General features: G+C 40.6%; 1 protein-coding gene across 36 annotated transcripts in view; it reads left to right on the top strand.

The window, feature by feature from the left end:
* The window catches only part of UNC80 (unc-80 homolog, NALCN channel complex subunit), a 218,466-nt gene that overhangs the window by 36,493 nt on the left and 168,306 nt on the right, over positions 1 to 13,667 (top strand). For 22 of the 36 annotated variants that reach the window (XR_011540150.1, XR_011540151.1, XM_070619770.1 and 19 more), the window contains exons 8-13: positions 3,248 to 3,509; positions 4,623 to 4,757; positions 6,802 to 7,018; positions 7,668 to 7,844; positions 8,813 to 9,081; positions 10,136 to 10,504. Coding sequence is in view for 34 of the 36 variants with exons in the window: in XM_070619770.1 (XP_070475871.1) it covers positions 3,248 to 3,509; positions 4,623 to 4,757; positions 6,802 to 7,018; positions 7,668 to 7,844; positions 8,813 to 9,081; positions 10,136 to 10,504 (1,429 nt within the window). In the remaining 2 variants the exon portion in view is untranslated. The remainder of the gene's footprint in view (positions 1 to 3,247; positions 3,510 to 4,622; positions 4,758 to 6,801; positions 7,019 to 7,667; positions 7,845 to 8,812; positions 9,082 to 10,135; positions 10,505 to 13,667) is intronic. The other 14 variants (XM_070619776.1, XM_008534715.2, XM_070619779.1 and 11 more) reach the window with 1 other exon arrangement.

Genomic DNA, 13,667 nt, shown 5'->3' on the forward strand with positions numbered 1-13,667 from the left:
GTTATTTAAATTTGAGCATAATAATGTTATCTTGTCAATTTTATTCCTCATCATTTCAGTCCCCAACCCATGGCATTTTATCTAGTTGTTATTATTTTGAATAGGCTCTTTTTTCTTTACATTTTCAAAATGTTTATTGCCTGTATGTACAGAAGACTTTGATTTCTACATCTTTGTGTTGATCAGTTTCTGAAATTTATTAATTTATCAAATAAATAGAGACAGACAATAAGCAAGTAAAGAAATACCATTTCAAGTTGTGCTATGAAGAAAATCAGAACGTGATGAAGAGATGGATAGTGGGCAAGGGAGGCCACTCTACATGGTGGTTAAGGAAGACCTCCTTCAGGGTATGGCATTGGAGTGGAGCCCAGAGAAAGCCCAGGCCATGAAGGTAGAAATTTCCCCTTAGAGAAAAGCTCTGAAGCAGGCACAAACTGGATGTATGCAAAGTGGTAAGAGAGCCAGTGTGGCTGGAGCACAGCTGCCAGATGTCTCAGGATGGCTCCAATCAGCAGAGAGAAACCACACAGTAATTTGAGTGGGGCAAGTTTAATATAGGGGGTTATTAAGGGGCACAGGACTGGAGTATTGGAGTGATGAGAAACTGGCTAGCAAGAAGTAAAGAGAACTCTAAAGAATATAGGAATAGCAGATATAATGGAGAGTCATAAACTTTAGGGCTCAAACAAAACACCCAAAAGACTCCTCTCTCCCCAGGATTGATATTCTGACCTTGTTGGAAAGGGTAAAGTCGTGCCTCAGTGGATGGCAGAGAAGTTGCTATAGTGCTGCACCAGAACTTGCTGGAAATCTGCCCTCTGGAAATTGTCAGAAACCCACAGTCTAGGGTGCTAGGAGGAGCCGTTCATGGAGAGGTGTCTTAGTAGAGGCACTCTGCTACAAAACCTCCTGATATGGAGTGTGCCAGGGGAAGCCACCAGCTGCTGGGTGCTGCTGGCCACTGCACTGTAGGAGGGGGGCACAGGAAAAGCTGTGCGTGCTGCAGGAGCCTGGTGCTAGAGAAACGCCCTTGCTGCAGAAGCTGCACACTGGAGAAGCCATGTGCACTGCAGGAGGCAAGCACTGGACAAGCCACAAACACTACAGGAGGCTGGCACTGGGGAAGCTGTGCACACTGCAGGAATGTGCCGAGCAAGTTCACCAGAACCAGGAAGCAAAATTCTTTCTTCCTACAATACCTTCCCATTGCCTCTAATGACAAAGCTTAACATTGTGCCAGATGTCAATGGAAAAATATTTAAAGGATGCAGATCCGTTCTCACAGATCAAGGAAACAAAAATGATAAATTTGGAGCTGAGAAGCAATATGTAAATAACCGGCACAGCAGGACAAGCGTGTTAAAGAATGAGATCGGAGTGGCAGACACAGCCAGATTACGCAGGCCATGTTGGCCACTGAAAGGAGCTTGCATTTTATTCTAAGAGTGACTAAAAACAACCTATTGGAAAGGTTTGAGCAGAGGAGTGGAGGAACGAGAGTAGAAGCAATGAGACTAGTAAGAGTTAACTACAATAAGCCTAATGAGAGATGTTGATGTCTGTGGAGCTGATGGAGTGGTTGGAAGGAGAATCTATGGGTCTTTCTGATGGATTGAAAGCTACCATGTAGTTGTTGTCCAAAGAGTATTCTAGCTCCCTGGAAAAGGGATAAACCCTAGCATAACATCTGTGGGAGCTTCTTTTCACTGCCAATTCAGTTAAATCATTACTCATGTAGTACCTTATATGACTGAATTTTAACTTTTAGTCAGTTCACTACTTGTCAGTTAAAATATTCAAGAATTTTAGACTACAAGATAGTGTTCAAAACCACTGTGTACGTGGGCACTCGCCCCTCGACATAGCAGTCAATGCTGCTAATGAGACAGAACGAGTAACAGGCAACATGTGGTTGGATTGGGGAGGAGAAAAGCTATGAAGTGACTCACAGGGCACCAGCCCTGGTCTGGGTTTGTATATTTGAACTTTTTACTGCAGCCCACAGTCAGAAATATATTTAACTCATGACTCACGACAAATATGTGAAGTGAAACAAGTTTCACCACCCATACAAATCCTTCTCCATTTGCTGCATTCTGATAGTTTTCTTGGTTAACATTTTAATAGGAGTCATATCCTTTTGAATTAATTTCTTGAACAATAATGAGTCATAACCTTCAATTCAAAAAATATAGATGTGGGAAGTTCAGGAGAATCACTCCTTCTCGCTCTCAGTGGCTACATTTTTGGCTGAAGCTCTTCATGCGTGGGAACACCATTTGCTAGTTGATAACAGGGTACAAAAATTTCTCTTTTGCACCCTCTAACTCAGGAAGAAATTGTGCTTAGGGGTTAAGTTTAGATTTTAGATTAGGATTCCATCTTGGATCCAAGAAGTTTTAAGTTAATAATTTGTTGTTTATTGTCTATAATTTTCACTGGACCATATGTTTCTGAAGATAAGGAAGTTAAATTTACTTACTGTCATATCCCCTAAGATATCTAAGATGATGTATTATGCTAATTGCTTAAAACTATTTGGTAGTACAATTAAATGGAACACTAAGTAATGAATATATCATGTGTTTACCCTGAACAATAGAATTCCAGAATCTTGAGATTTTTAAAAATTATCTTTGCTATCTTACCTGGACATATAACTTTAGAATGTGCAAAATGATTTCATTTTCCTCATAGTGTAACTTTTGCTTGTTTAGCACTTTGGAGTTTCCTTGATTCTTTTACCTAACATTATCACAAGTGAAATTAAAATAGCCTAATGAAGTACACAAATATCATTCCCATTTCTATCGAGGTAAAAGTCAAAGCTGATAGTTTAGTATAAAAGAAACATCAGATCTGCACCTCATCTATTTCTTTCGATGCTCATCATTTTCCACCACGCAAATTCCATACCCACCCAAAACTCATGATTTTTTTAAAACTCCATACCTTTGTAGGCATTATTGTCTCTGACTGAAATGCCAGTGTACCCACCTGCCCTATCCTCATGTTTGCCTGGCTTATTCCTACCTATCCTTCAAAACTCTCCAGTGCCCCTACTTCCAGGTGGTGTCTAGCAAAAGTGGAATGGGTGAGACCAGTTAGGAGGATATGAGAGTAAACCAGACAAGAGGTAAGTGAATGAATAGATGAAGAAATGAGACAGGCAGAGCTATAAGCTATGTTGTGCCAACCATTTTGATTGCCAATATAATCATCTTCTTTCTGCCGTTGGGAACAGGGCCTCTCTCGTGATACCTCCGTGTCAAAGGTCCCGCTATGCCACCTACTTCGACGTAGCTGTTCTTCGCTGTCTGCTCCAGCCCCACTGGTCTGAGGAGGGCACTCAGTGGTCTCTGATGTACTATCTACAAAGGCTGCGACACATGTTGGAAGAGAAGCCAGAAAAGCCCCCAGAGCCAGACATTCCTCTGCTGCCCAGACCGAGGAGCAGCTCCATGGTGGCGGCGGCTCCCTCACTAGTGAACACCCACAAAACCCAAGTAAGGGGGACTCGGTCCGTTGGCATCTGAATAACAACTTCGGCTGTAACAGAGTCTCTTTTTCTTCTGTGCATCCAGCTCTCGTTTATTCCAGTGCTGACTGGTTGGTTGGTGGGTTACTCTGATGCTGTCATCCTTTCTCTTCCATCTTGTACTGCTAGACCATTTCGCTGCTCTTTAGCATGTAACTTACCATTCCAAGAAGTGCTATCTAACTGCCTTTTGTGCACACTAATCTAGAATAAGCTTCTGTTGATCCAGAATAATGGAAAATTGGGGCTTTTGGCTAATCGAAGTGCTAGTTAATAGAGAATGCTCACATATAATCTGTCAATTACCAATATCATAAAATGCATGACACTAACATTTTACTGAACGTGAACTTGTTTTGCATAGTTCAAAATTTTCCAGTACCTCAATGTCATCATTGGAATATTGCTTTCTGATATGTAGTCTTGATATTTATTCCAGTTGTTTGGAAGAATAAACTGAATGTGTACTGATGTGATGACATTCTCTTGAAAATCTCTTTTTGATAAATGAATGTCGTAATATCAGCTCGAACACTTGTTCCTCCCTCTCTCTCATCACTACCACGTGTTCAATATGTAGAACACGGGATTTGTGGTGTGTTCCAGTTGTTTGGGTTCACTTAAACGTGAATTGGCTGTGTCTGAAAAACATCTGCATATTCTAAAAATAAACATGAGCAATATTAGAGAAAAAAGGAAATATACTCCGTTTTAGTAGTGGGTGATTCTGCCCAAAGTGAGTATCTCCTTTGGTGCATCATTAAATGGAAAAACATTTCTTTTTTTAATAAAAAAAGAAAAAAACATACCTATCCCCTCCTATTTTCTCAGCTTGCCTGAATCTGGAGCTTCATGGTCTCACTGTTGAAAACTCTGAACAGAAGTTCCAATTAAGATGGAGTATGTCTCCGCAGTAGCAGGATTCAGAACCTAAAACTCTGGACACACGAGTTAAACAGTATCACAGATATCACAACAGTAGGCATATCTCTACTGAAAATCTGACACCTCAATAAGGAAAGTATTTGGATAGAAAGCCCCAAGTCCTTGATCGTTAAGTCCACCTTTCCTGTCTATTAAGGATCTCACCATGAAATGTAATGAAGAGGACAAGTCTCTCAGCCCTGAGGCCTTTTCCAAGGTTTCATTGACCAATCTACGTAGGTCTGCAGTGCCCGATCTCTCTTCAGACCTTGGCATGAACATTTTTAAGAAGGTAAGTAGAACAACTTATGCTCTGTGATGTTTTGGTAATTAAAAAAAAAAAAATCATGAGGTGCTTCTGCTTATGCTGCAGTGTGGGGTAGATGGGAAAGGAACGTCAGGAAACAGAAGGAGCTCCAAGTTAGAATGCTAGCTTGCAGCATGACCTTGTGCGAGTCCCTCTGTGTGCGTCACGTGCTAAACGTTACGTGGGGATGTTACAAAGCTCAGTCCTGATTCTGTGTGGAGTGTGCTTTCTGTGGTGTGGTGATGGAGGTAGTTGTAGCAGTGATGGTAACTTGCGTTTAGATGGTTCAACTCGTTTTATCAAGCACTTTATTTAAATGATTCTCATTTAGTCCAATGAAATCCTTATTCTGAACGTTTTGCCCTTAAGAGACTGAGCCTTACTGCACGTCTTAGAGTGACAGGATCATCATGGAATATTTATTCTGAAGTCATTTCTGTTTTAAAGACAGCAAAGAAACCAAGCTGTGTTAATAAAGTAGTAAATTATTTTAACAGGTCACTAGATTTTCTCCCATCACGACTTCTCCTTGTAAGTCGCAGTGCAGGTTTCCATTCAACACACATTTATCGAGCATCTACAAGGAGCTAGAACTCTAAAGATGGGAGATTAAAGGTGGAGTCTTTGGCACAAAGGACTAAGAGCGTACCCTTGGGAGTCAGCTGATCAGGTTCAATTTCCAGCTCTGCCACTTTCACTTGTGTGATACTGGCCAAATGATACTATGTCTCAGTTTCTTCATCTGTAAATTGGGTACATAATCAACTTACCTCAAAGTTATGAGGATTAAGTGAGATAATGTGTGTACAGTCATTATTGTACCTGGCACTTAGTAAGTACTCTCAATAAATGTTAATTATTACTCTCAAAAAAAAGAAGGAAAGAAAGACACTGAGCTTTACAAATTTAGGTAGTTTGTGAAAGGTTGAGTCCAAACTCAAAACTAGGTCTTCTAGCTAAATAGTTCATGCTCTTATGAATCTACCACTCCACACCTCTTTTTTATAATTATATGGAGCTAACCACATAGAAAGTAATATGTGTAGAATAATATGTGTGTGGTAGCTTTGTTTTCTCTTTTTCAAAATGATTAGTTTATGTCGATGAAGAACACAGAACAGATTATTAACTTATCTATGAGCTCAGAGTGTTGCTAAGCAAGCAGTCATGTCTGCCTTCATTAATAGTGAAATAATAGGCAATAGCTGTAGTTTTCCTAAAACATCAGTCATTCGGGAGAAAAAAGAGGTTTTCAGTACTGACTGCAGGTGAGAATCTCTGGCGAGTTTTTAAAAATTCAGTGCCCAGTCACTGCCCAGGCCTGACTCCAGACCAGTTAAGTCAGAATTACTGAAGGTTAGGCCCAGACACTGGTATAATTTAAAAGCCTCCCAAGCAATTCTAAACTCTTATTTATACTGGATCCTGAACTTGTTTGACTGGTAGGAATAATGGGTTTGTACCGATGCATGCTCTGTGTCTTCTTTGACTCTCCTTATGAACAGTGGCACACATTCGAAGTTGTCTGGCTGAAACAGTTGATCTTGATCCTGAAAAATGAAACACAAAATATTAGCTGGTCCACGCAGTGACTCAGGGATCCTATACTCTGGTCCAGTGGTTCTCAAATTTAGAATGCATCAGCATCACCTGCAGGGCTTATTAAACTCCACAAATTGCTGGGCCTTACCTTGTGAGAGTCTGACCCAGCAGGTCTGCGCTCTGTGTTTCTGATAGGTTCCCAGGTGATGCTGACGCTGCTGGTCCAGGGACCATACTTTGAGAACCACTGCTTTAAGCCAACTCACCAGAGAGACCAGGGAATATGTTACCTTTTCTTCATTTCTTTCCTACTTTTAATACATTTTGGAAATTTATCCCATCTTTCCTGGATGATATTCAGTGACTTTCTGTGTCTCTTCTTCCTGGAACATTTTCTGCATTTTACTGCAGACCTTGGTGGCCTTTGGGAAGCAAACTGTAACCTCTCCTTGGCCCTGTGCCTAACCCCTCACTCTCATCCTTATAGTTCAAGAGCCGCAAAGAAGACAGAGAGAGGAAAGGCTCCATCCCGTTCCACCACACGGGGAAGAGGAGGCCGCGGAGAATGGGGGTGCCATTCCTGCTTCACGAGGATCATCTGGATGTGTCGCCCACCCGGAGCGCGTTCTCCTTCGGAAGTTTCTCTGGGCTTGGAGAAGACAGGCGAGGCATTGAGAAAGGAGGCTGGCAAACCACCATTTTAGGTGAGCACAATGACCTTCCAAAGTAGGGCAGAGCTTGAGTGACCTGTTTAGAAATCTGGATCTAGGGCTCCTGGGCAAATCTGGATCTTTCTTAAACAGTTTAGTCAAGAAATTTGGGCCCAAATGCAAGCCTCCCAGTATGAAAATAATGCTTTGACTTCATATTCAAAGAAATGCAGATAATTGAATTAATTATGCAAGAATCCTGTATAATTAGACAGGTAAAGGCCCTATTTCTTAGATACTCTAGCTGCGCATTAACTTTCATTGTGAAGCCAAAGATAGACTTTTATTTGACTTGGGTGTTAAAGAAGGAAGATGTAAAGAAAAGAAAAAGAAAGCTTTCTTTTTTCTTTCTGGACGGCATATTAAGAAGGCCAGCTTAGAATGAGGAGCTGATAGCTAGCGGGGGTGCAACAGATAGTTTCTGACGTTTGGCTTACGTTGGGGCTGACCTCACCACAGCCAGCTTCCTCAATCCTCTTGACCCTGAGTATTCCCAAGGCAAGTTCAATTCCTGCTGCTTGGCTGTGCCTCACGCACTTGGTAACATCCCTTCACGCTCACTGCTGTCCTTTGGAAAGACAGGATCTCAGCAGAGAATATTTCAGGTTTTCCAACCGTTTTGTGGTGCCCTTGTTCACCTCAGGGAAATTTACCCGGCGGGGCAGTTCGGATGCAGCCACGGAGATGGAGAGCCTGAGCGCCAGGCACTCCCATTCTCATCACACCCTGGTGAGTGACCTGCCAGATCACTCCAACAGTCACGGAGAAAATACTCTCAAGGAAGGTGGGTCGGAGGCGGCACCTGCAGGCGGGAGTTCAGGTTCCTTTTCCTGTTTCCTGTTTTTACTCCATGTTCCATTTTCATTGTAATCTGGTTCTTTGTGCTTTTTGAAAACTTGCCTTCATGTATTGCATTGCTTGGTAATTTACTTGTGAACCATTCTTAGAATTTCCTTCATAGCAAGAGCTATTTGACAGCACACGGTGAGCGCCATATCTCTCAGAGGGAAAGCAAGGGCAAGTGATTCATGTTTGTTTTCAAGAGGTCGTGGACCCACAGGGCTAGGAGAGTCATGGAGGGCAACCAGGTTCGGGACTTTGTCCCCCTCTGTGATGTCCCTCTGAAGGCTTGTCCACCTTTGGCAGAGGAAGGTCATTGCCTTCTAAGGCCACTGATTCCTTTTTCATACAGCTGGTATTTCAGATAAGCACCTTGTGTGCTTCATGTGGAGCAAACGTGTCTCTGGGTGGGATCCAAGATGAGTTCTTAATCTGTGCTCCTAACCTGTGAGCATCAGTTTAATCTCTCCTTCCCCTGGACTATTTTCAAGTATTTGATGACATCTATTAGTTACCACTGCAAATTTATGTTCTATTACTCTCAAGCAAATGAGAAAAAAATTCTTCTTGTTTATTATTGCTTAAATATGCTAGATAAAATAAAATATTTTACCTGCCACAAACTTGTGGGAAAATGCTTCAACTAAGCTAGTTTAACTATATCATAGGGTCTGTCATTCAACAGTGTGTAAAATCTACCTATGAGACAAAAGTTCAATTCTAGCCTGGGTCTTAAGGAAGCCAGTTGGAATTCACATTTTCCATAACATTCATTATTTATCAGATATTACATGGCCTGCCACAGTTCCATGGGAGTTGAGAATAGCTTTGAGAATGTCACATATCTGCAAAAGCTACAGCTGTGATTGTGGTCATGATCGTATAACTGTCCAACACGATGTCGCAGGTGAAGATGGGAAAACTAAGTCGTTGCTTTCCTTTCATTAGTGCGATCCCAGATCTCCACTATCACAGTCGCGACCTTCAACACCACGCTGGCGTCGTTCAACGTAGGCTACGCAGACTTCTTCAGTGAGCATATGAGGAAGCTCTGCAACCAGGTGCCTATCCCTGAGATGCCACATGAACCCCTGGCCTGTGCAAACCTGCCTCGGAGCCTCACAGACTCCTGCATAAACTACAGCTACTTGGAGGACACAGAACATACTGATGGGACCAGTAACTTTGTCCACAAGAACGGCATGCTTGATCTTTCTGTAAGGAGCAAGAGTTTTTCTTAATGAAGCTTGAAAGATACTGATTCTTTGGTCCAGTTTTTACAATGCTGGGTAAAATGGGCATATGGTTTCTCATAAATGTTGACCCTTACAGTGGAAAACTACCCATATGAAAAATTTTACAAGTGTGTTAACCATCTCAGATACATTTTTTTCAAGCATTACATTACATTTGATCTGATTTCAAAATATTTCTATAATCCAAAAACATTAATGAATCCTGAGTACACATATATAAATATAGGTAAATGTGTGTTTGCTAAGGCCCTTTTTTCTAGAGTGAAAGTGAAAGGTTCTCAGTTTATTTCTTTTTGTTGTATAAGCAACATGACTGCAAACCTCCTGTGTAGCAGCAAAAAATGATTAAAGTCCATTAAAAGATTTAAATTTGCATTCTCAAGAGTGCCTGTGTTGATTATACTTATTAACATATGTAAGCGTTGTTATATATTACAGTTATATTTCACAAAATTTTTTATTTCACATTAGGGAAGCTGGCTCAGCAAATAATTTAAAATATTAAAATCAATAAAAAGACGTAATTTAAACATGCAAATATTTTGCATTTAAAATTGCAGTGTAAATAATGATACAATTGTGAATGCACAAAAATTTCTCTTTTATGTGCATAAGAAAGGCATTGTTCTATATCCAATATTGGTGGCAGAGGATTAAAACACTTCAGTTTAAAAAGTCAGTTGCACAAGTTTCCATTTGGGCAAATAATTACTTTCCCGTTAATTCACTATGCTTCAGTATCCCCATTAACTGTCTATTACGGCAAGTTTTAGAATACTTAAATGAGATAACACACATGTACATTTTTAATTCTTTAGATGACTTGTACTCTATATTAAGCATGTACACAAGGTCCTGATGCAGTTTAGGAACATCTGAAAATTACCTCATTTATTTATGCTTAAGTGCGTAGAACAGCCTAAAGGGAATAGATTAAACAGAATAACCAAAGCTATTTAGGAAGAGGCAGTGCCAGTAACTTAATCACCCTCTGTTTATCCTTGTCTTCCTGCAGGTGGTCCTGAAGGCTGTTTATCTTGTCCTTAACCATGACATCAGTTCTCGCATCTGTGATGTGGCGCTCAACATTGTTGAGTGCTTGCTTCAACTTGGGGTGGTGCCCTGTGTAGAAAAGAACAGAAAGAAGACTGAAAAGAAAGAAAATGAGACTGTGGAAAAAAGACCAAGTGAGGGAACTTTCCAATTCAAAGGAGTATCTGGAAGTTCCTCCTGTGGATTTGGGGGCCCTTCAGTTGGTGGAGCTGGCGATGGTGGAGGAGAAGAAGGAGGAGGTGGAGATGGAGGAGGTGGAGGAGGTGATGGAGGAGGAGGTGGAGGAGGTGGAGGTGGCCCTTATGAGAAGAACGATAAGAACCAAGAGAAGGTATGACTGAACCACCTTCTGCATCCTCGTGAAATGTTGCTCCTAAGTTCTTTCCAGGGCTTGCTTGTCAGCAAATTATTGACTCAGAACAGCAGCTGGTTGCTAGAGCAAGAAAGTGGTGAGTCTAGAAATCTCTTTGTTAGCTTCTCAGCAGGCATTTGGAGAAACAGATGAAACTGTATTCTAAATTCAAAAACCATTGCCATCCAAGCACTATTAGAGCTAATTTCCAGGTCATGTTATTTCTGCGAGAGAACATCTTATATATACTATATTGCCATAATTCTCAGTCTGCCACAAAGGATATCCTCTTTCTCAAGACTTTCAGGGTCTGACCTAATTGAACAGCATTTTAGTCTTCTCAGGCTACCACAACAAATACCATAGACTAGGTGTCTTAAACAATAGAAATTTATTTCTCACAGTTCAAGAGGCTGAGAAGTCCAACATTAAGGTGCCAGAAAGGTAGGTTTCATTTTGAAGCCTCTTCTTGTGGCTTGTAGGTGGCTGCCATCTTGCTGTGTGCTCACATGGCCTCTTTTTACTCTGTGCAGAGAGAGAGAGAGCAAGCTCTCTGGTGTCCCTTCTTAGAAGGGCACTAATCCCATTGGACCAGGCCTCCAGCCTCACAACCTCATCTAATCCTAATTACCTTCCAAAGGCCACGTCTCCAGTAAGCTCACGTTGGAGCCAGGGCTTCAGCATATGAATTTGGGAGAGACACAAACATTCTGTCCATAACAGATAATATAATTTTTCCTCAAGATAAAGTTATTTCTTTTGATCTAAGAAACACATTTTTTGGTAGCCAGCTTCAATCACAGTTAAGGAAGAATTTTGTTTGGTTAGTTGGTTGGTTTATTGGTGTTGGTTTGGAAGACCAGCTTTGGTCCTGTCATGTCTCAATGTGTCACATCCCCATATCTTTAGCTTTCTTATTATTGACGTTCCTGAATTTAATTCCCTTTTCCTGAGCATCACCTGGTTTATGATCTCTGCACTTAACAACAGTAATTAGTTTTCTCCTTTAATTTGGGTTTTAAATAAGAATTATCACAGTTTAACTTCACATAACTTATACTGATTTGAATTTGGGGTTTTAGTTGGAAAATGCTGTTAGGAAATTGAAATCAACAAAAGATTTGAATGTCTAACAAGTGACAATCTACACATCAGGTCAGGTGTTGACAACTGTAAGGTTTCACTGTGCTGAGTTCTGCCAGCTACATATTATCTAAACTATAAGTTGCTCATTTTTTTCTTACATTTCATACATTTCTTTCCGGTCCCTCTTGATGTATATCTAGTGTGCATTTATCATGTTTCTTCATTTCTTTATCTACATATATCTTCCCAGTATTCATGGACTCTGATCCAAATATTCCTGCCCCAATATTGTTGGGTTCCTGAACCTTCTCTTTAGGATTTTCTTCTCCTGCCATAATCATGTATATGTTATTTTTTTGTTCTAATAGAACCTTCTGGTGCTTAAGATTCCCAGCTTCTTACCTCCCCATCCATCACTGAAGACAATCCAAGGAGAGTCAGATCTCACCTTAGATGAAAATTATCTAAATGATGGTACAGATCACACGGGATTTCCTCTTGGATTCTAAGATCTAAGGGATTGTGCAGTCAACTGTTATGTAGGAATTAGCAAACAAATACAAATTATAAGGACCAAATTTATAAACACAGCAAATGGTGAGATTCTCACTAAATTTCCAATCTTTACATATCAATCTAGGCTGGCCACTCAAAGAGATAATAGATGATACTATGCCCATCATAATATTCAAGGGAAAATATAAAGAAAAAATAAAAGAGAGTTGTGAAATTTTGATAAGCTTTTATCAGTAAAGCTTAGATATTCAAACTAAATTGATGAGGGTCTTGTTATGTATCCCAAGGATCTCTGAGGTTCATAATTAGTATTTTGTTTTTAGTTCTAAAATTTTAGTTCTAAAATTTAAAGGTAGTATTTTCATTTAATTTCTTACAGTGTCTTGCCTATTTAAAATCTAGGTATTGTACTAAATACTTGATAATATAAATGTTATTTGACCAAAGTTATCACTTTTGATTAGTATGAGTTTTTGTGGGGGTTTTTTGAGGAAGATTAGCCCTGAGCTAACGTCTGTTGCCAATCCTCTTTTTGCTGAGGGAGACTGGCCCTGAGCTGACATCCCCGCCCATCTTCCTCTACTTTATACGTGGAATGCCTGCCGCAGCATGGCTTGCCAAGTGGTGCCATGTCTGCACCTGGGATCCAAAGCGGAATGTGCACACTTAACCGCTGCACCACCCGGCCGGCCCCAGTATGAGATTTTTTAAAAAGTCAGATTACATGGTCTCCAAAACAGCCATCAAGATGCTTTGTAGTTAGTTCTACAGAATAATATTCTTTGTAGTACAAAGAATTTATAAAATAAAACCTATGTGTTATATTTGTGATTCACATGGGTCTGTTCTGCCCCAAACCCATCAGTTATTTTCAGTGGAATCAGAGAGTTTATCTCATTTTGCAACCTAGTAACACCAGAAGCATGGGGAATTGATTAATTCAGGCAGGAAGATGTAATTTCTAGTTCTATATTTGCCACTAACTAGGACTGAGAGCTTGAAATGTTATTTAATATCTGTCCTGATTTCTGCTGGCGGCTTGATACGTTTTTCTGAATACCTCCTGTGAGAGGAACGGAAATCCCAAGGACATCTGAAGCTCTAAAGAAACACAAACCTGAATAGATATTTACAAAGAGCTTCTGGAGCTAGAAATTTTTTTAAAGGAACACATAGTAATTTAAAAATGTATGTAAACCAATCTTCCAAATCAGCACTTACCCAGGGTGACCTTTTCTGAGGCATTACTGCCGCTGGCTGCGCAGTCTGTGCACCACACAACGCCCCAGGCTGTGTGGCCGGGAGGGACTGGAATCCGGTACAAGCTCTGCCCACCGAGTTGTTCACCCACGGGCTGCATCTCCTAAGAAGGTTCGCCTTTTTCTGATTCTTCCCCGCCAAGGAGTGCCTCTTCTCACTTGCACAAAGTTGCTGCAAAGGATAGCAGTGCCCACACCTAGAAATCATAATTAACATTGGTTTTGTGATTATCATGTGCCTTACATGTTTTGATTCATTTTATTGTCAACTCTATGAGATA

Source organism: Equus przewalskii, chromosome 5 (genome assembly GCF_037783145.1).
Source record: "Equus przewalskii isolate Varuska chromosome 5, EquPr2, whole genome shotgun sequence".
Classification (NCBI taxonomy): Eukaryota; Metazoa; Chordata; class Mammalia; order Perissodactyla; family Equidae; genus Equus; species Equus przewalskii.